The 23,737-nt window shown below is 36.1% G+C and overlaps 1 protein-coding gene across 1 annotated transcript in view; it reads left to right on the top strand.

Moving 5' to 3' along the window:
• Positions 1 to 23,737, top strand: part of ODAD2 (outer dynein arm docking complex subunit 2) — a 177,847-nt gene that overhangs the window by 71,006 nt on the left and 83,104 nt on the right. Inside the window, 1 exon segment of the mRNA XM_049777479.1 lies at positions 16,897 to 17,004. Within this exon segment, the coding sequence (XP_049633436.1) occupies positions 16,897 to 17,004 (108 nt within the window).

The raw sequence follows: 23,737 nt of genomic DNA, 5'->3' as shown, positions 1-23,737 counted from the left end.
TCATCAGTTTTCTAATCAAGGCCAACAGATTTATTATCATTTGATACATTACATTTCCTTGTCTTATTACTCTTATTAGCACAAAGATAAGTGAGAACATCTGGTGTTTGTCCTTACCCCTCTGACTTCATGTAACATGATACCCTCCAGTTTCATCTAGATTGTGTAAATTGTGTGATATCACTATTTTTTGTGGTGCATCATATTCCATTGTGGATCTATACCACAAATTCATATGCTGGATATTTTAATGCTTTATTTATCTTTATTGTTTTTAGTCTGTCTCATCACCCCCACCATAGTTAGTATCCTCAGTTTTCTAATCAAAGCCAACAGGTTTATTTTCATTTGATACATTACATTTCCTTGTCTTGTTAATATGCTATATTTATACTGTCTTCTATACTAAGCACTGCAGAGGACACAAGTGTGCATATATATTTTCTGATTAAGTTCTGTGTTTGAATGGCAAACGTGGAAACACTGGATCATATGGTAGCTCTCGTCTTACTCTTGAGAAATCTCTATACGACTTTCCATGGGGGTTAAAGCAAACAACATTCCCACCAGCAGTGAAGAAGAATTTTTATTTATTTATTTTTTTATACTTTCCTCCTCAACATTGATTTTTTTATATAAGACATTTTCACTGGTGTGGGATGATACCTCATTGTTATTTTGATTTCACACTTAGAGTTCATGTGTAAAATTAAAAATAAAAATACAACTGGGTGCATCTTAACATATCTATGCTTCTGTCACCAGTTTTTTTCTCCCAGAGTATCATGTTCTACCCTTTATTTTTATTTTTTTAAACTTTATTGATTGATTGATTGGTTGGTTTCTAGGCCACAACTTGCAATGCTCAGGGGTTACTCCTGGCTCTGCACTCAGAAATTGCCCCTGGCAGGCCAGGGGACCACATGGGATTCTGGGAATCAAACTGGGTTCCTTCCAGGTTAGCTGCATGCAAGCCAGATTCCCCACTACTGTGCTATCTCTCTGGCCCCATACCCTTTATTTTTAATCTCCTCAAATAATTTTATGTCCTTTCATGCAGTATATAGATGGAACCTGATTTAGAATCCAAATGAAAAGCAATTTTTCTTATAATCATGAGTTAAACCTATTTACAATGATTTTATGACTTGTTATACCTATTCTTAATATAGCAATTTTATATTCACTCTTTGATATTAAAGAAAATTTTCACTGGAAATAATGCTAGGATAAGACAAAGTACATTTAAATTAATGCTAAGATAACACAAAGTAAAAAGAAATACAAAGATATGTCTTTAGGATACTAATTAATTTTTTTATAGTTTTATATAGAGTTGCTAAATCATATAATTCTATTTTTATTTTTCAAGAAACTTCATCACTGATTTTTCTAATAATGTTGCCAATTTATTTTCCATCAACAGTAAACAAGTGGGACCAAAAAGATAGTACAGTGAGTTGAGTGTTTGCCTTGTATGTGGCAGACCCAGGTTTGATCACCTGTATCTCATATGGTCCCCCATGTCTGCCAGAAATAATGCAGAGCCAAAAGTAAACCCTGGGCAGCACAAGTTGTTCTTCCTTCAAAAATAAAACCCACAAACTGAACAATTGTGCCCTTTTTTGCATATCTTCATACATTTTTAAAAATAATATCAATTCTAATAAAAAATAAAGCAATATGTTACTGTAGTTTTGAATTGCATTTTAATTTCTCATGACTAGTGCTGTTAAGAATCATTTATAATGATTCCACTTACATGTGGGTTTTAGAATAATTAAGTGAGGGAATGCTATGGTTTTAAGGGAGGATGTCCAGATCACCCTTGGCACCAGAGTATAGGGAGAAGGAAAGAAAATAGTAGAAAGGAGATGAGAAGCCATGGCATGCAGGAGTTAAGGATATTTAGGCATACCAATGGTGTTAAGAAATGATAGATCTAAATAGCAAAACCACAGAGTCAACACACTGAAGTTATGGGAACCAAACTTTAACTATTATCTTAAAAATGTTCCTGTCAAGATGGCAGGTTTTGTATGAGTTGGGTGGAGTGTGGGGGAAAGAATACTGGAAAAATCAGTGGAGCAAAGTTGACATTGGTGGTGGGATTAGTGCTGGACCATTGTATGTCTAAAATTTAACCATGCTTTAATAAAATAAAATTTAAAACACTAAATTAAAAAAAATATGGGGCGGAGAGATAGCAGGGAGGTAGGGCATTTGCCTTTCATGCAGAAGGACAGTGGTTCAAATCCCGGCATCCCATATGATCCCCTGAGCTTGCCAGGAGCAATTTCTGAGTGCAGAGCCAGAAGTAACCCCTGAGCACTGCCAGGTGTGACCCAAAAACCAAAATAAAAAAGACCAAAAAAAAAAAAAAAACAACTCCACAACAACCCAGAACATTCATATTCCATATAGATGTAGGCCATTGTATGTCATCTTTGTAGAAATGTCTATTTAGTTCCTTTCCTCATATAAAAATAATTATGCTCAAGTTTATGAATCTCCTATATTATTAACTCTTTATCAGATTCTTTGGTTTGACGTTCTCTTTGGATTCCCTGTTCTTTTAGTTAGAAGTTTTCTATGCAGAAATGTGTGGTTATTCAGTGAAAAGCTTTTTCCTATAATTACCCAGATAACAACCTTTCTAGATACAAAATCTTTGATTCCCACTTTTTTACTGAATTGAAAAAATTGTTTTTTCCTGTGGCTTTGCTTTATGTTCTCTTAAAAAAAAAAGCCTATGGGTCTGGAGGGATAGCACAGTTAGGGCATTTGCCTTGCATGCTTTCAACTCAGGATGGATCCGGGTTTATTTCTGGTATCCCGTTTGATCTCCTCAGACTGCCAAGAACAATTTCTGAGTGCAGAGTCAGTAGTTATCCCTGAGCACTGCTGGGTGTGGCCCCCAAACCATAAATAAATAAGTAAATAAATAAATAAATAAATAATTAAAGCCTAATGCTTGTTATTTTGTCTTTGTTATTTACAAATTTTTGCCTGAAGTTCTTGATAATTTTTTTTATTTTTGTAACCTAATTTTTTTGGATTTAAAAATTAAATGCTATTTTTTGGGTAAGTTGAACTATGACTAATGCAGGAAAAATTATTCATCTTCCTTAAAGTGATTTCTAGGTATATATGTTGTTAGGAATCCTAAAAACTCTGTTAATAAAGCTTCTAGTATATATTATGAACTTATAGATAATTGTAACTTATGTAAATCATTCCTATTCTTTTATGCAAATTGCATGGAATGCATAATTTCAAAAATTGCTAAAATCCCAATGCCCTAAAGGATTCATTTTCAAAGTAATCTTAAGTTTTAAATGTCATCTTTCAAATCATAGTGCATATTTATGAAAGAGTTAAATTTCATGTTAATCAGGAATAAATGCTTCTATTAATAACCTGTAAGTAACCAGGGTTATAAGAAATTTTGCATAAAAATTTACATTATAATGTACTAATCTCCTATAATTTATTCTATAAAATATTTTTCTTCTACACATTATAAGATAAACATTTGTTGAGCTGATTGTTACAGAGCCTAGTGTTATGTGATCATGTAATGAAATGTGTTTTTTTTTATGAAACATACACACAAGGATAGAATTAAAACTCACCATGGAATCTGTAACTCTAAATTTCCTGTCTTCTGTGGTTTAAACATAATTATGCTGCATTTACATAGTTTAAATTTTTTTTACATTGGGTTTATTTGTTCTTTTTCAAAAGGGGGGAAAGAGTAAAGCTATACTTGTTTGTATACAGAAGAGATTTAATCTCTTTGTGGCTTCCCAGATACTTCTTATACCACAGAAACAATCTTTTTTGACTATTTGGGGTTTATGCAGGACATAAAATAGCACATATATTTTATTTTTATATTTTGTATTTTACATAGAACAGTTCACTTCCTTTTACATTTTATTTATTTGATTTTATCTGGACTTTCAAAAACAAAGAAACTTAAATGAGATTCCAGAAATGCCTAAAGAAACATAAATATGCAAATCATTTAATCTTCCACATCTGAGTTTTCTCAGTTAACAAACTCTAGATATATTTAATTTGAGGATTATGTGGATTTTACTTTTCCACATTATATGTCTCATCATCCTGTGTTGATGTGTGCTTAGTTCAAGAGCTAAATAAATGGGCTGTTGAGTACTATTTCCTGTATAAGAGTACAAAATTAACACAGAGAAATCAGTGGTCTTTTTATACATCAATAATGATAGGGAAGAGATGGATGGCAAGAAGGCAATCTCATTCACATTAGTGCCACACAAACTCAAATATCTTGGAGTCAACTTAACCAAAGACGTGAAGGACCTATACAAAGAAAACTGCTCCAAGAAATGAGAGGACACACGGAAACGGAAACACATACCCTACTCATGGATTGGCAGGATTAACATCATTAAAATGGCAATACTCCCCAAAGCATTATACAGATTTAATGCGATTTCTCTAAAGATACCCATGACATTCTTCAAAGAAGTGGATCAAACACTTATGAAGTTCATCTGGAACAATAAACACCCTTGAATAGCTAAAGCACTCCTAGGGAAAAGGAAAATGGGAGGCATTACTTTCCCCAACTTTAAACTGTACTACAAAGCAATAGTTATCAAAAGAGCATGGTATTGAAATAAAGACAGACCCTCTGATCAGTGGAATAGGCTTGAGTTCTCAGACAATGTTCCCCAGACATACAGTCAGCTAATTTTTGACAAAGGAGCAAGAAATCCTAAGTAGAGCAGGGAAAACCTCTTCAACAAGTGGTGCTGGCAGAACTGGTTAGCCACTTGCAAAAAAGCGAACATAGACCCCAGTCTATCATGTACGAAGGTAAAATCCAAATGGATTAAAGACCTTGATATCAGACCGGATACCATAAGGTATATAGAACAACACGTCGATAAAACACTCCATGACATTGAGAATAAAGGCATCTTCAAGGAGGAAACTGCACTTTCCAAACAAGTGGAAGCAGAGATCAACAGATGGGAATACATTAAGCTGAGAAGCTTCTGCACCTCAAAAGAAATAGTGCCCAGGATACAAGACCCATCCATCACGTGAGAGAAACTATTCACCCAACACCCATCAGATAAGGGGCTAATATCCAAAATATACAGGGCACTGATAGAACTTTACAAGAAAAAAAATCTAATCCTATCAAAAAATGGGGAGAAGAAACGAACAGACACTTTGATATAAAAGAGATACAAATGGCCAAAAGGCACATGAAAAAACGCTCCTCATCATTAATCATCAGGGAGATGCAAATCAAAACAAAGATGAGATACCATCTCACACTACAGAGATTGGCACACATCACAAAGAATGAGAACAATTAGTGCTGGCGGGGATGTGGAGAGAAAGGAACTCTTATCCACTGCTGGTGGGAATGCCATGTAGTCCAACCTCTATGGAAGGCGATATGGAGATTCCTCCAAGAACTGGAAATTGAGCTCCCATTCAACCCAGCTATTCTACTCCTAGGGATATACCTTAGGAACACAAGAATACAATACATATGACCCTTCCTTACACCTATATTTATTGCAGCACTATTCACAATAGCCAGACTCTGGAAACAACCAAGATGCCCTTCAACAGACGAATGGCTAAAGAAACTGTGGTACATATACACAATGGAATATTATGCAGCTGTCAGGAGAGATGAAGTCATGAAATTTTCCTAAACATGGATGTACATAGAATCTATCATACTGAGTGAAATAAGTCAGAGGGAGGGAGAGAGATGCAGAATAGTCTCACTCATCTTTGGGTTTTAAGAAAAATAAAAGTCATTTTTGCAACAATCCTCAGAGACAATGAGAGGAGAACTGGAACTTCCAGCTCACTTCATGAAGCTCACCACAAAGAATGGTAAGTGCAGTTATAGAAATAACTACACAGAGAACTACCATAATCATGTGAATGAATGAGGGAACTGGAAAGCTTGTCTAGAGTACAGGTGAGGGTGGGGTGGGATGGAGGGAGATTTGGGACATTGGTGGTGGGAATGTTGTACTGGTGAAGTGAGGTGTCCTTTACATGATCAAAACCTAATCACAATCATATTTGTAATCAAGATGTTTAAAGAAAAAAAGAATAAGTGTATATGTATATTTAATGAAATGAAAACCTTTTCCCCTTTTTTCCCTCTAAAAAGCTGTGTTACAACCTTCCACATAGCACCACAGGGACAGGTCCGCTGTCCTACTTCTTCTCTTTACAGGCTGTTTCCAGTATTTCAGCACAGTGTTCCCTGTGACCACCGATTTCTTAAAATTGGAGTTGACCTCACTGGAGTCCATCAGCCAACAGGGAACTGGACAGGTGCAGTGGCTGGTGGCTGGTGACTGGTGAAATGCAAACATTAAAAAATAGTTTAAATTGGAAATATACTACACAGAAAGTACATGGATAACTATAGATATTATTACTTATGGAAATAGAAGATTGATGTAGTGCCATATAAGCCCCAAAGAATATTGTCATATGGGGCCCAAGTAATAGCACAGTAGGTAGAGCATTTGCCTTGCATATGGCTAACCTGGGTTCAGTCCTCAGCATCCCATGTGGTCCCCCCAGCTTGGTAGGAGTGATTTCTGAGTGCATAGTCAGGAGTAACCCTGAGTGCTGTTGGTGTGGCTCAAATCACCCCTCTCAAAGAAATGAAAACAAAAAGAAATTACCTAAGTACTTTATTACCTTAATACTTTCAGGGTAATAATGTTTCTTATCATAGCCCAACCTAAGCCATGTCTCTTTACTCAGAATGTAACTTCTACGTAGCCTTTTTATGGAAAACTGTATCTTTGTTTTCTTAATTTTATACTTAAAAACATAGCCCCATATTTTAACTTTGTCTATTCAGAAATGAATGGAAACAGAATAGACACCAATTTTTGTATTTTTTGATTTAGATTATTAGTTATTTAAAAACTTAATTGTTCAGTCTGACACACTTGAACAATTGTAAGCAAATATATAATCACCAGACCCAAAGAATATAAAATATTTTCTTCACCCAAGAAAATTTATTCATACTATTTGCCACTCAATGATCATCTATATCCTAAGCAATCACTTTGTGATTTCCTTTACTCTATTCATTTGGTCATTTTGGTAAGTGGAATTTATAAGTTACTGATTAAAAATTTAACCTTACTATAAACTATTAAATAATAGAAATAAGTGGAAATATAGTTTCTTTTTGCTATCAGAACCAACATTTAGTGCTATTAGTTTTTAGAAAATAGTTTTAATAGGACTCAATGGTGTGTCTTTATAGGTTTTACTTTGATAAAAAGTGATATTTATGGGGCTGGAGTGGTGGTGCAAGCGGTAAGGCATTTGCCTTCCCAAGTTAGTCTAGGACGGACCATGGTATGATCCCCTTGTATCCCATATGGTCCCCCAAGCTAGGAGTGATTTCTGAGCATATAGCCAGGAGTAACCCCTGACCATCACGAGGTGTGGCCTAAAAACAAAAAAAAAAAAAAAAAAGATATTTCACATGTTTTTTATTGCCCATATGTATAGATTGATTTGTGGTCTACTCATGTTTTTAGTTCATTTTAAATGCAACTTTTCTCTTTTTTGGTAATTTAAAGTTCTTAACATGTTCTGGACACTAATCTTTTGTTAGATATATTTACTGTGGAATATTTTTTTTCCTAGTCAATACAAGGCTGTAACTCTAAATGCTAAAGGAGCAGTGAGATTGGGGACGTTACTGGTGGGAATGTTGCACTGATAAAGGGGGTGGTGTTCTTTTTATGACTGAACCCCAACTACAAACATGTTTGTAATCATGGTGCTTAAATAAAGATGTGAAAAAAAGTCCAATTTATCAAATTTTATATTACAAAGTTTAGGAAGGAGATAGATCTCATATATTTTCAGAATTGCTTTAGTTTCTCAGAAAGTTTGTGATTTCATACTGTATTACAATTTTATATCCTTAAATAATATACTATAAAATTATAAGGACCTGATTGTTCTTTGTTCAGGCCAGCATTACAGTATTTGAGGTAGCTTAGCTGGGAGCCACCAGACCCATGTCTAGTGGTGCTGAGGTAGAGGACGTGTGGCACCTGTGAACAAACTCAGGAGTTTGCTCCATATTTTGCCGTGAGTCATACAGCTGATTCTTTTTTCTTTTGGGATAATAAATTACTTATTCTTATTTTTTTATCTGATCAATTTTTTTTATTTTGATCATAGTGTCTTACATATTGTTGACAATAACATTTTAGGTACATATTTACATAAAATCAGGGGGGATTCCCATCACCAAATTGTCCTCCCTACACCTCCGTTTTTGTCCTACCTCCCATTTCCTCTTCCCTCACCCCCAGGGCGGCTAGAATATGTGGTCTCCTCTGTATCCAACCCACTACCTAGTAGTCTTGCACCTGTTTGGTCTTGATGCCTCCTTTATCTCCCCCTGTAACTGTAGGCAGGACTAGCTAGTTCAAGTTGCATGGTTTTGCCGGAAAAAGAGAAGATATATAAACTGGGGTAAGAGTCTAATACTCCAAAAATGGGTGGAATTCTTCTAGAGGCTTTCATCATCGATTTGGGAGATGAAGGAGAAAAAGAAGGTGAAACACTCCACCAGTACCAAAAAAAAAAAAAAAAGTGACAATTATCCAGTGAGGACTCCAGCTATATCGATAAGCACCACAAAAAATAGACGAAAAAAAAAAAAAGAAACAAAAACAAACAAACCAAAAACACGCTTATTTTAATTAAGGTAAACTATTGATTTTTGAAGGCTAATCAACCTTACTTCAAATCACTCTGATCATGTTATGTTACATTTTTCAAGTGTGCTGAAATATTTTCTGGTATTTTTTTTTCCTGAGGTATATAGATTTATAGCTTTCTTGAGATATTTTTCAATTTTTTTGTTTTGGGGGTCACAACTGGCAGTGCTCAGGGGTTACTCCTGGCTCTACGTTCAGAAATCACTCTTGGCAGGCTCGGGGGGACTATATGGGATGCTGGGATTCGAACCACCATCCTGCATGCAAGGCAAACACCTTACTTTATCATAGTAGAGGAAATGTGGTAACAATAGAATTAACAGTTATGACCTCATTGCACAAAATGACAATATTCTCACCACTACCAAAGTGGTGGTGATCTTCCACCACAGTCTTTAAGTCTATTCTACCCCTTTCTTTTCTCTCTCACACCATGCTTGATAATCTGTTTTGTATTAAAATGCTAATGATTTGTCATTTGAGACTGCAATTCTCTTGTATTATTTCTTGACATATTGCAGATGAATGAGATGGACTTGTCCTCTCTCATTTCACTAACAGAATGTCTTTCAGTTCCATCTAAGCCCAACATATTGCAAGGCTTCATTTTATAACAGTATTATTCCAGTATCATATTTGTGTAGAAATCCCATAACCATCTATCTGTCTTTAGACATTTGGTTGTTTCCATTTCTGACTATTAAACTTAGTGCTATGATAAACATAGGTATACATATATCCTTTTGAGTTAATGCTTCTGTGTTTAGAGGACAAGTACCAATAAGTGGAATTATTGGGTCATATGAAGCTCTCTGCAGTGATTCTTCCATATTGAGAAGTAGTTGAGCATGTCTTTTCATTATAGCACCATAAATATTAACACATAAATGGTACTTTTTGTTTTGGGTGGACCATCCTTCATTTAGCTTTAATGCACTCACTAAATAGTGAGCTATTTTTTCCCACAGAGGCTAGAAATAATTTTATGTTTCTACAACCAATATAGTATATAGAATTGGATTGTCCATTTTATCTGCTTTCTCTTCTATAATAATTTTTGGAATAGGTGTTCTATAGGCCCCAGGATTAATATTTTATTAATATAATGATGACAGGGTAATTTTCATGTTTCTTTGAGAATTACTAGATCTCTGTGCCAAGAACTACACTAGGCACAGGATTGGCCTTTCATGTAGCCATATGGCTGGCTGCCTTGTTCCCAGCAGGGTTATTACTCAAATGCCACTATTTCAGTGAAAGTCTCCTTCTGTGCCTATATCTCTCGATCCTGATTCTTCTCCTGTTTTATTTTTCTCTACCAAGAATTTATACAAATATTTATCAGCATTTTAATTTCTATTTCATATTATATCTCTTCCCCTAGAGAGATTTCTTTTTTACTCTCATGGTGAAAAAACTCTTGGTGCTTCAAAATTTGTTCAGGCATTAGCTGGAGTGGGTTGGACACTTGCCTTGCATGCAACCAACCTGGGTTCGATATATGGCACCTCATTTGGTGTTCCCCCACTATGCCTTTAACTTCATGATTCCTGGAATGATTCTGAGTGCAAGCGAGTCAAGGAATAAGAACCAAGGCAATCACTATGTGTGATTCCAAACACACCCACACCACCCACAAACTTAACCCATCTACATGCTCACTACACACAACCCTAACACACACACACACACAATATTGGCATCTTAAAAGGTGCTTAATGCTTACTGTAGGAATGAAATAACATTTGAGCAAAGTTCCCTAGAGTTTTTCCTAGTCCCTTTGCGTATACAAAATAGAAAATATTGTGCTTGGCGACCAGGGAGATAAATCAAGTGCTAGGAGTACTTACCTTGTATGCAATAGGCCCTAGTTTTGATATCTTGGTACTTATTTACACTTTGAATATCTCTTGATGTGATACTGGTTGTCTCCAGCACAGCAGAGCTCAAACACTAAATGTAATTGCCAAGTTCCAAATAACTGAACTAAGTAACACAGGAGTGACCTTGGATGGCTCCCTGAGGATTGTTTGGGGCATCCAACCCGAATCCCAAAAGCCAAAACAAAAAGGTACAATTTTGTCTTCACTGAGACTAAAGAAATTCCCAACCACATGACATATCAGAGGCTGTCAAATTCACATTTTCTTCTAAATTCAGTTTTCTATTGTCTCCTTCATATAGAGATATAAATATGAGAGCTGAGGATTTTTAGGGGAGAAAAAAAAGTAAAATTCTTTTCTAATCATAGCTTTCCACAGAGATCTTCATTTCATTATGACATCCATTTATATTTCCAATTTTACTGACTTGCAAGCTTGGTTTCACACTTGATCTTAGCCAAAAGGCCGAGAAGCGATGCAAGCTTGGTTTCAAACCCTATAGATTTCATGTGCATCTTTAATGTGATTTAGGAACATCATGTTCCTTTACTCTAACCACATTTAGTTTGAACCACTGCCGTGAAGTAGTATTTATCGCCATAATTTTCAGCAAGATTGTGAAATTTTTAGAAAACATGCAAAATTATGGTTTGGAAATAGATATATTGGCATTAGCAAAAAGAAATTCTACAGGCTTAGCTGTGCCCCACCGTTGTGGGCATATTTGTTCACATAAGTGGCCTCAGTGGGCAAGGCAGTGCGTTCTAACAATCCTGGCAAATGTTAGAGTAGCAGAAAAAACTAAGAAACATAAGTAACAGCTGCATCTTTTGGGTTTGTTTGGGTTTTTAAATATCCAAAATGAATCTATATTCATTTTTTCTAGATGTTATTTTGCCAGCCACAGTTTGATTCCGTTTGAGAAGTTGAAGATACTGAAACATGTAATTCAGTTTATTTTTGTAATGTCAAAAGTATTTAGAAGCATGCTTATAAAGAAAATAGCAAGAGCTAATAGTACACTGCTGGAAATGCATCAGAGTAAGATGTTGTCCAATTAAATAGCAATGCGAAAGGAGACTGCCCACTGAAAAATGGACTATCAGTGGTGCTTTAACATCACCTATGTATGTTATTACAAGTGTAGGAAGCAATACAGTTAAAATGGAATTCTATGAAAATGTACTTAGAACTAGAGATAACTTCAAATGAAAACTTTCTTCATTGGGCAGATTTAGCATGATGCTTTCATGTCCAAATATCTGGTTAAAGGTTAAAACTGTGCATGTTATGGACAAATTTCAGAGTCACTGAAAAAGGAGTAAGAAAAAGATTATTGTGTCTCTTGTCCCTTAATTGATTCTCCCTGGCTGCAGTGCATATATACACAGCATGGTAGAGAAGCTATAATTCCTGATATCGAGTGGAATAGCCAATAACTGTAGCATATGCACATGACTATAAGGCAAAGAAATATATTTTGCTGACCTGAAAGGACAGCTAAAGTCAAAAGCAACTTTAAAGGAATTTGTGAGAATTATATTATATGCAGTAAAAAGATGGGTCCATTAGAATGCAATGTAAATAGGGGATACCTCAATCACCTTTGACCCCAGAGAATAGTTAGGAATAGAATCCCAATGGAAAGAAGGTGGACAGGAAGGAATGAGGGATGGGCCAAGGGCCTCAGATATATAGGTGGTGTAGACCACAGAGTCATCAACACTGAAAACATGAGATCCAAGCTACAACAAGGAAACAAAAAAGTCCCTTTCAAGGTGGCAGTATATGGGGAGGGGTTCTAAATGGAACCTGTGAAAACTGGGGAAGGGAAGAGTTGACACTGGTGATAGGATTGTTACCAGAAAATTGTATATTTAAAAATTCAATTAGCAATAACTTTGTAAATCATGATTCTTTAATAAAATATTATTTTTTAAACATGGATCATTATAGTAAAAGAATATCATGGACTGAAATGGAGGCACATCGTTGGGAGAAGTTTTGTCCACTGAGTAAACAAGTATTTTGAGTAGCTGTGGAAGCCTATGCACTCATCTAATGGAACACTTACAAGAGTATGATATTTTCTTTATCTTGCTCACCATGTGCCAATTTCTGAAGAATAATTTTTAAAATTCTTTATTATTTAGAATGTGCTTGTGGATTAGTATCCTCACTAAAATGTATCTTCAAACCCAAGTCAGCACTTAGAGCATTTTCAGTTCTGTACAAACATGTGCGGAGCAGAAAAAAATGTGAGTTGACTGCTGAACGTTTCCAGTTGAGGCCAAACGAGGCCATGTTTTGCCTTTTTGTTTCCCTTCTCAGACTGTAAACAAGTATCCTATTCACTCTTCTAGGTTTTCCAAAAATATTGTTGTTATTCTTTGGGCTGGTGGTTTCCCTGGGTCTAAGATGCCCCTAAGTTCTGAAGTGCTGTCTAGTATGGTTAGTATGCGCCTTATCAAGAAAATAGTTATGTTAGCTAAGTTTTGAGCAGATATAAACTATATAGTACATTTGACCATGGGTTTAATAATGTTAATAAATCAATCACATATATACAGGAAGATACCTCACTACTAATATCATATCAAAACAAAGTTATATATTGATTAGTTAATGAACATGTGCCTAGAGGCTCAAGGAGGAAAATGGAGTATTTCCCCGAGGAGCAATGAGTCAATATTTACTAATTCACCGTTTTCAGTGACTTTATAGAACATAACTTCTCAGAGTAACTAGAATGGATTGTATGTTATTTCTGTATGCTTAGCCCTTAGTGTTTAGTAGATGGCTTAAAAGTTTTATGAGCAAATGCCTGAAGGCAGAGAATTGGGAGGAATAAACCAGCTCATTGACAATGTTAAATATTGAGTTCAGGCTTTAGGATTTCAGTACCATGAAATCTACTGTGAACTTATTCTCTTGAGAGTGACCTTTCAGTTGTAAACTATTCAGCAGGTATTTGTTGAATCTGTCATGTGGTTATGCTAAACAACAGATTTTCCTTAGGGTGGAAGAAGATAGCTTCCAAGAGCGAATGAGATATAGAACAATTATAATATTATAACAATTATAATCATTAAAAAGTTATGTGAATGTGATGTCTCTCTCAAAGTATATTATAGATAATATTGTGGAACTCTGGGTCACCTGCATATAGGTAACTGAAACCCTGGAAAGGGAGATTCCTGATATTGGAAAATGATTGTAAATGGTTAGTACAGGGGATGATGGATAAGGTAGAGACAAAATCAACTGTGAAGTTGACACCTAATTGTTGGTTCTCTTTACATTTTTTTAAAGAAAGATTTTTTTCTTCATTTACAGTTGTGATTCTGTGATGTGTATCTTTTTTACAAACGACGATAATGGTGTCTTTATCTTCCTCTGTTTACAATTAAACAGAATGATACAATGCCTAGGAATCATACAAAAGATTTAGTTTTTAAATTAGCTTTCTAGTTTGTATAGTTGTAAAATATAGGGGCATCTATAGTGATCCATACTGATTTTTTTATTTTTAAAACACCAAAAAGTTGTGCCCACTGAATGGCCTCTACTCTGTGAGCAATGTTCAACATTGCACTTAAATATTAGACATAATAATCTAAGATTTGTTGCTGCACTTGCACAAGAGCAGGACAAACCAAGAGTTGAGAAATAGTGAATAAAATAGAGATGGAGGGGCCAGAGCGGTGGCGCAAGTAGTAAGGCGTTTGCCTTGCATGCACTAACCTAGAACAAACTGAGGTTCAATCCCCTGCTGTCCCATGTGGTTCCCCAAGCCAGGAGTGACTTCTGAGCACATAGCCAGGAGTAACCCCTGAGCATCACTGGGTGTGGCTCAAAACAACAACAGAAAAAATATAGATGGAGAAAATAGTGTTAAATGATATTCAGTGGCATTTGTTTAGCATTAGACTGGTTAAAAGTTTACAAAGTGAAAGCCTTCATTGCAAGGTATTCAAGATCTTTCTTACAGATACCATTCATTGAAATTCAAAAACTTTTTTTTTTTTTTTTGTGGTTTTTGGGTCACACCCGGCAGTGCTCTGGGGTTAGGTGCTCCAGGCTCAGAAATCGCTCCTGGCAGACACCACGGGGGAACCATACGGGACACCGGATTTGAACCCAATGACCCTCCTGCATGAAAGGCAAACGCCTTACCTCCATGCTATACTGTCCGGGCCCTGAAATTCAAAACTTTATTAACTCATGATATTGACAAAAGCCTTCAGTGTTAAAAAAAAAAAAGTATTTTGTTAAACATTGAGTTAGAATATGTCTCAATGTAATATTTTTAACTATAAGACTGATTTACCTTATTAATTTTTGTTTATCTGGGCTACAACCTAGCTGTGCTCAGGGTTTATTCCTGGCTCTGTACTCAGGGATAATTTTTGACAGTGCTTGTGATTGGACATGGGTCTGCTATATACCAGGCATGCACTTTACCCACTCGAGCCCCTAAATGTCTCAGTTTTGAATTGGGGGCACACCCTGCTGTACTAGGGTTACTCCTAGCTCTATATTCATGGGGTGTCAGAAATTTAACACAGGTCAACCACATGCAAGGGAATCCTATCTGTAAGGTGAGACTAACTACTAAACAAAGGTGTTCCTCAACTTCCTCTTCCCCTAACCTATCCCCTATCCTACTCCTCCCCCCTCCTGGATAGGGAGTTGGTTTGAATAAAAAAAAGGAGTTTTGGCTTTTGGCTTGGGCTTAGGGAGCACACAGAGACCATAAAGTGAAAAGCAGATTGACTCCTATGACTCTTTCCTGACTGCCTGATGAATTGTTTCTTTTTCTTTTTTTTTTAATTACAAGTTTTTCACAGTTATATTTAAAGTACATAGTGACAGTGTGCTTTGTGTATTGTTTCTCTGTTTCTAACCTGCAACCTGCTTCATCAGACCCATTTGCCTAAAAAGGGTTAGAAACACAGCATGTGGGGTGGTCTTATCACTGGTGGCTTATTTTACAACTGTACAATGGCTCCACACTCCTCCCCATGTCATTTTAAAGAGCAGTTTACTATACTATTAGCACTATCAATCATTCCATACATTTTTACAAGACTGATAAACTACGTAGAACCTTTGAAATGAATAATTCCACTTTTATGGCAAACTCACATCTGATCATCAAGAACTGCATACATTTTAAGGCCATGCAGGAAGGAATAAATACTATACAGCTTGTAATATTTATCCTACATGTGCTAAATAATACATGTATTTAACTCAGCCCAAAATAAAAAATCAAAATAGCTTTAATGCTTTTTATCTTTTTTCATCTGCTTTGAGTTGAAGATATCTTCAAACAAAGCCATGTTTGTAAAGCATATTACATTTTGTTGGCCTTTTTCAGTGCTGTAAGTACTCAGTGGGCCTTAATGTGGGGTTATGCTCCCTACACTGATTGATATATAAACAGAAGACAGATGATTCTGATGATAATTCATTTTTCAGCTAGTCATGAAGATATTTTGATTACAGTGTGTTTAAGTAATTATAACGGTCTGCAATGGAACACATGGAAAACAAGTTACGTGCTGTTCGGGCCCAACAAAGGGTACACTGTAGTATAATGATTTTAATTCCTAATGCTAGATTAGGACTGGAGGAGTTTAAAATATGTCATGTAGTAAGGTAAGTCAAGTAAACATAGACCAAATAAAAAAGGTAACTGCACAGTTTCGAGGCACAAATATTTGTTTTGGAAAGTATGTAGATGTTGCCTGATGAAAGAAGCCAGTATTTTTACATTTGGACTAATAGTAGCTGTGTACAGCTCATTTAAAAAAGTATCGTGGTTTAATTTTAAGTTTATGTGAATCAATATTAGTCATGAAGCTTACTTCTCTGATGTCATTAATTTAAAAAAACTGAGATTTCAATGACCTCATAATTTCAACAGCCTGTTTTATTCTACTGGTTGGTTAAGGTTGTCTAAATTTCAAACATTCAGGCAATAAACATCACTTACTAAGGTGATCACTGTGGTCATATATGTGAATATAAATAGTTAAAGTGGGGACATACTCTGAACTGCTATGTCAATATATGCCGAGAGCCTACAGAATATGTAAGAGAGATAATAGTAATCAGACTAATCATGTATAGAGGAGTTCAAGTACATTTCATCTACAATGCTCATTACAGTTGTATCACTATTTTCTCTTGTTTTGCAATAGGATAAATTGATCGTTGGATGGAGTGCGTCTGCTGGTGGTCACTGCTGAAAACCCTCACCCAGATGTGAAGTCCAGTGCAGCTTGGGCTCTCTGTCCCTGCATTGAAAAGACGCAAAGGTAAAATTATACTTCAAATCAAAGCATTCTTGGATTTCTAATGCTATAATTGATTAATTTGCATTATTTTGGTCAGATTTATATGATTGAGTAAATGCTAAAATGTGTCCCAAAAAGATTCTTTTGAGCAGAAATTTTCTCTCGATTTTAAAAATGCCAAAAGCTGAGCTGATGAGAGCTTAATGAGTACATGTTTTGCATGAAAGAAGGCCCATGTTCAATCCTGGGTAATGCAACTTCAGAGTAACTCAGAGGCAACTGCTGAGTACAGAGGACAGGAAGGAGCCTTTAAGAACTATTTGGTGTGGCCCCTAGATTTTTCTTTATAAAAATCTTATTGAAGCTATTTCTTTATAGGTACCTTAGTGGGGCTAGTTCTCTGTGGAATATGTTGAGCTATAAGATTTTTATTCCTATAACATGACTTTAAATGCTATCTTAAAATATTTGTTGCTCAGAATAATATGTTTAAAAGATAAATTGTCCACATATTAAAGGAGGAAGCATTTTGAAAAACCGTATTAATGGAAGGTCTGGAGTGATAGTATGGTGGGGTAGGGCACTTGCCTTCCATTTGTGCCAACACCAGTCTGATCCCAGGCTTGTGAAAATTCAGCTTTATTCGAAGGACAAGACTGAAGCCAAAAGCCTCAGCATCAGTTCCAGCCAAAAAGCTCCTCGCCTTCCACAGACCTTGCTTTTATCCCCCAGAATCAGGTACCACACCAATGGTGGGTAGCAGAATAAGGTACCACCCTAGGATGGAGCAGAAATGCCAGGGTCACACCCTAGGGTAGGGCACAATCATAATAAATCCCATTGAAATGTTTACCATACACAACAACTTGAACTGGGAAGAATTAATCATCTGAATCTTTCAGTTCATAAATCTGAACTCTATAAACACCCAATATTTGAGGAAGGCCTAATAATATTAAAGACACAAGCCAGTTATCTTGGGGTCGAGAAATGGAGTGGGAGGGAGGTAGACCTTGGGCTAAGTGGATATTCTTCTGGTGGGCATGGTGATGGAATGATGCATGTATGAAATTATCAATAACAATACAGTAAATCATGGCACCTCAGAAAAAATGGAAAGGAAAATGTGCAGACCAAGATTAATACATAGTATTCACTACATCAAAAAAAGTTATTTTAAGAAATAAAATGATATTAAATTTTTTTAGTTAATATCTTCTGAGAGGGAATATTGTTTTCAAGATAGGTTGAGAAGTGATCTTGAAATTTTAAAATATTATTTTTCAAATAATGAATTTAACAGCAGAGTCATAGACTGTAACAATATCCAGAAGATAAAATCTAATAAGTAACTATGATGTAAATGGAGAGTACAACCAGAAATATAAACAAATATGAAGAATAAGTGAAGAGAAGAGGTCATATAGCTATGCATTTTTTAAAAAGGGAATATTTCTGTAAGCTGGAGAATTGAAGAAAGAGCCCAAACTTCATATTGAAAATATCTACATAGTATCAAGCAAGAAAAGCTGTTACCTATATCTAGACCCAAATTAAAATTCAGTGGGTGTCAGGAGGAGGTTCTAAAATGGAGACATTTATGGGGTATTAGCAGCAGCATGTGATGGGTGGTTTAAGTCTAAGGTAGATGAAAGGCAGAGTGTGTGCAGTAAAGAAAAGGATGAGAACAGAGAAAATATAGGAGTGATGAGATCACCAGAATAGTGCTTTCAGAGCAGCCACAGAAGGAGCCAAGGTCCAATAGAAGAAATCAAGGTCAAGGAGAGAGGGAGTTTTCAACAAGATTACAGCCCTATGATGTCAAATACTTTTGAAAACTGCAAAGAAAACATTAAATATGGACATGTAATGGCCACTGTTCAAAGACAGTTCAAGTTGAGAAGTGAGAATTTGTCAGATGGCACAAATGAGAAATGATTTAAGGGCTGAGGGCAATAAGAGAATGAATCTATTTTTCTCCATTCTTTGCTGTTAAAAGAAGACAGCATGAAAGGTAGAAGGCAGTCCATGCTAGAGAGTGGAAAATATGAACAATGCATGAGAAGGCAGGAGAAGGGAGAATAATAAGGCAAGACATGACTCTTGATGTTCTTTAATTTGAAGAAGGTATCACTCTGAGTACTATAAAATACTTCTGGTGTACCAAGCAAATGGACCTTTTTAGAATGGATGAGTCTTGTTACTTAAGCAGAACAAAACCAAAATAACTTCTGGGGGAAAAATGAGAAAAATCAGTTTCTCATTTTGCCTAGGTAAACAACCCATACTATAAACAAATAACTTGACTTCTGAAATGAGAAGGTTATCAAAGACATCTGAATTAAGGTGGCAAATTTTAAAAAGTAAAGTCAGACTATTTTTTAAACAGTAAGTAAAACTTGACTGACTGATTCAATAATGAGTAAACTTTATGACTAGTTTAATAGGAGATATTTTCATATATTAACTAAATAGGCAAAAATCAAAGTTTGGATGATATGTACATAAGAAAATGTACTTACTTCAGCTAACTTCTTTGAATATTAATAGATGTCAATAATAAACAGATAGCTTTACATAACTTTTTTTTAAAAAAGTTATTGGGATATGAGGCTGAAGCCTGGCACATCTCCCTGGACTATTTGTCTTCTGTGCGGCTTCTGCGGGTCTGAATTCCTGTGTGTGTGGCTTCATCTGCGAATGGCTAGCCTTCACTGGAGGTGAGTTTCTCCACCCAGAAAGGGAGGAGCTGGTTGAACTCTGATGGAACGCTGAAGCCTGTCACATCTCTCTGGACTGCCTTCTGTGTGGCATTTGCGGCCTGATTTCCTGTGTGTGTGGCTTCATCTGCAGATGGCTAGCCTTCTCTGGAGGCAAGTTTTTCCGCACAGAAAGGAAGGAGTCAGAAGAGCGCTGCCGCTCTGCTTTGCTACGAGGCCGCGCACATCATTTAGCCAATGAATACAACCACACATGTAGAAAAACCCACAATACAAGTGTGACAATGGGGAAACAATGCAGGCCAGCACCAGACATAGAGAATGAAGATGGCAATTCTGATGACCAGAACATGGCCAACCAACTAGTCAGTCTCTCAGATAAGGAGTTTAGAGTCACAATACGGAAGTTGTTCACAGAACTCAAAGAAAGTATAGAAGAGAACACTAATAAGAATCAAGAGAATATGAAGATAGAAATCAGAAAACTCCAAACTGAAATTTCAGGTCAAATAACAAGTCTGAAAAACTCAGTAGACGAATTGAAGAAAAACATGGTTGAGTTTTCCCACAGGTTAACAGTAGCTGAGGATAGAGTTGGTACATTAGAAGATGAGATGAATAACAACTCCATACTGCAGAAGAGATTGGAAAAAAGCCTTAAAGCAAATGATCAAACAATGGACAAATTACTCAAAGAATGGGAACAGATGAAAATAGAAGTCTATGATAAGCTCAACAGAAACAACTTAAGAAACATTGGAGTCCCAGAGACCCAAGAAGAAAATCTCCAGGAAGAATCAACAGTCAAGTACATCATTAAAGAGAAACTACCAGAGCTAATGAATGAATGCGATCAAATCCTGCATTCCCGAAGAGTACCAACTAAAAGAGATCCCAGAAAAACACCCCAAGACACATCCTAGTTACAATGACGAATCCCACAGATAGAGACAGAATTCTAAGAAGCAAGATCGAAAAGAGAAATTACATGCAAGGGAACATCCTTGAGATTTACTGCAGATCTGTCACCAGAAACACTCAAGGCCAGAAGGCAGTGGTGGGACATAGTGACAAAACTCAATGAAATGAATGCTTCGCCTAGAATACTGCACTCAGCAAAACTCAATTTCAGGTTTGAAGGAAGAAGACATGGCTTCACAGACAAACAACAGCTCAGAAACTTTACAGACTCAAAACCAGTCTTAAAAAAAAAGACCTACTTTAAGACAAGACTGACCAACAGACACACCAAACTTCAACGTAAAGGTGGAACTAAATTCCAGGACAATTCTTTCTCTCAATGTCAGTGGACTAAATGCACCAGTTAAGAGACACAGAGTGGCTAAATGGATCAAAAAAAAACTCAATCCAACCTTCTGCTGCCTACAAGAAACGCACCTGAATAGTCAGAACAAACATAGACTCAAAATAAAAGGCTGGAGGAAAATCATTCAAGCAAACAACACCCATAAAAAGCTGGAGTGGCCATACTAATATCAGATGATGCAAACTTTATACTCAGGAAAGTTATAAGGGACAAAGATGGACATTTTGTATTAATCAAGGGATATGTACAGCAGGAAGAAATCACTCTCCTAAACATATATGCACCAAATGAGGGGCCAGCAAAATATTTAATACAATTGTTGACAAATCTGAAAAATAATATCAATAACAACACAATAATTGTGGGAGATCTCAACATGGCATTGTCAACACTTGATAGCTCAACCAGACTAAATCCAACAAGAATATACAAGACCTGAAAAGAGAAATGGAAGAAAGAAGCCTAGTAGATATATATAGGACACTCCACCCCAGAAACCTAGATACGCATTCTTCTCTAATGTACATGGGACATTCTCCAGGATAGACAACATTCTAGCACATAAAACATACCTCCATAATATCAATAAGATAGAAATTTTGCAGGATACTTTGGCTGACCACAAGGCCCTAAAATTATATGTGAACAACAAAGGGGCACAGAAGAAAAACTTCAATACCTGGAAGTTAAACAGCCTAAAAGTGAATAACCAGTGGGTCTGAGATAAAATCAAAGAGAAAATCAAAACCTTCCTGAAAACAAATGACAATGGAGACACAAACTATCAGAACCTATGGGACACAACAAAAGCGGTACTGAGAGGAAAATTCATAGCTTTGCAAGTACACATCAGGAAAGAAGGGGCACACCTGAACAGCTTAATGACACAGCTCATAGAATTAGAAAGTGCTCAACAAAAGGAACTAAAAATAGAGAGACAGAAGGAAACAACAAAGCTGAGAACAGAAATCAATTAAGTGGAAACCTAAAAAACTATTCAAAAGATCAAAGAAAGCAGAAGCTGGTTCTTTGAAAAAATAAACAAGATTGATAGACCACTGGCAAAACTAACAAAGAAATAGACAGAGAGCTTGATAACTCATATTAGGAATGAAAAAGGAGAGATCACTACTGATATGGCAGAGATTCAAAGGGTAATCAGAAACTACTTTGAGAAACTCTATGCTACTAAAATAAGAACCTGGAAGAAATGGATAAATTCTTGGACTCTTATAATCTTTCACAGTTGAATGAAGAGGAAGTAGCATATCTAAACACCCCCATCACTACTGAGAAAATTAAGACAGTAATCAAATGTCTGCCCAGAAACAAAGGCCCAGGCCCAGATGGATTCACTATTGAATTCTTTCAAACCTTTCAAGAGGAACTACTACCAATCCTGGCAAGACTATTTCATGAAATCGACAAAAACAGGAACACTTCAAATAGTTTTTATGAAGCTAACATCACCTTGATACCTAAACCGGACAAAGATGCTACAAAAAAAAAGAAAGAAAGAAAGAAAGAAAGAAAGAAAGAAAGAAAGAAAGAAAGAAAGAAAGAAAGAAAGACAGAAAGAAAGAAAGAAAGAAAGAAAGAAAGAGAGAGAGAAAGAAAGAAAGAAAGACAGAAAGAAAGAAAGAAAGAGAGAGAGAGAAAGAAAGAAAGAAAGAAAGAAAGAGAAAGAAAGAAAGAAAGAAAGAAAGAAAGAAAGAAAGAAAGAAAGAAAGAAAGAAAGAAAGAAAGAAAGAAAGAAAGAAAGAAAGAAAGAAAGAAGAAAGAAAATTACAGACCAATATCGCTGATGAACACAGATGCAAAAATCCTCAACAAAATTCTGGCAAATAGGATTCAATGCCTCATTAAGAAGATCATCCGGGGCCGGAGAGATAGCATGGAGGTAAGGCGTTTGCCTTTCATGCAGGAGGTCATCGGTTCGAATCCCGGCGCCCCATATGGTCCCCTGTGCCTGCCAGGAGCAATTTCTGAGCCTGGAGCCAGGAATAACCCCTGAGCACTGCCAGGTGTGACCCAAAAACCAAAAAAAAAAAAAAAAAAAGAAGAAGATCATCCACTACGATCAAGTAGGTTTCATTCCAGTAATGCAAGGATGGTTTAACATCCATAAATCTATCAACATAATACACAACATCGACAACAAGAAAAATAAAAATCACATGATCATATCAATAGATACAGAGAAAGCATTTGATAAGGTCCAACACCCATTCTTGATCAAAACTCTCAGCAAGATGGAAATGAAAGGAACCTTTCTCAATATAGTTAAGGCCATCTAGCACAAGCCAGAGGCAAATATTATCCTCAATGGAGAAAAACTAAAAGCCTTCCCTCTAAATTCTGGCACAAAACAAGGCAGTCCTCTCTCACCACTCCTATTCAGCATAGCACTGGAAGTACTCACTATAGCGATTAGGCAAGAAAAAGATATCAAGGGAATCCAGATAGGAAAGGAAGAAGTCAAACTCTCTCTGTTTGCAGATGACATGATACTCTATTTAGAAAACCCTAAAGACTCTACCAAAAAGCTTCTAGAAACAATAGACTCATATAGCTAGGTGGCAGGCTACAAAATTAACACAGAAAGATCAATGGCCTCTCTATACACCAATACTAATAAGGAAGAAATGGACATTAAGAAAACAACCCCATTCACAATAGTGCCACACAAACTCAAATA

Source organism: Suncus etruscus, chromosome 7 (genome assembly GCF_024139225.1).
Source record: "Suncus etruscus isolate mSunEtr1 chromosome 7, mSunEtr1.pri.cur, whole genome shotgun sequence".
Classification (NCBI taxonomy): domain Eukaryota; kingdom Metazoa; phylum Chordata; class Mammalia; order Eulipotyphla; family Soricidae; genus Suncus; species Suncus etruscus.
This window is presented reverse-complemented; position numbering and strand designations above follow the sequence as displayed.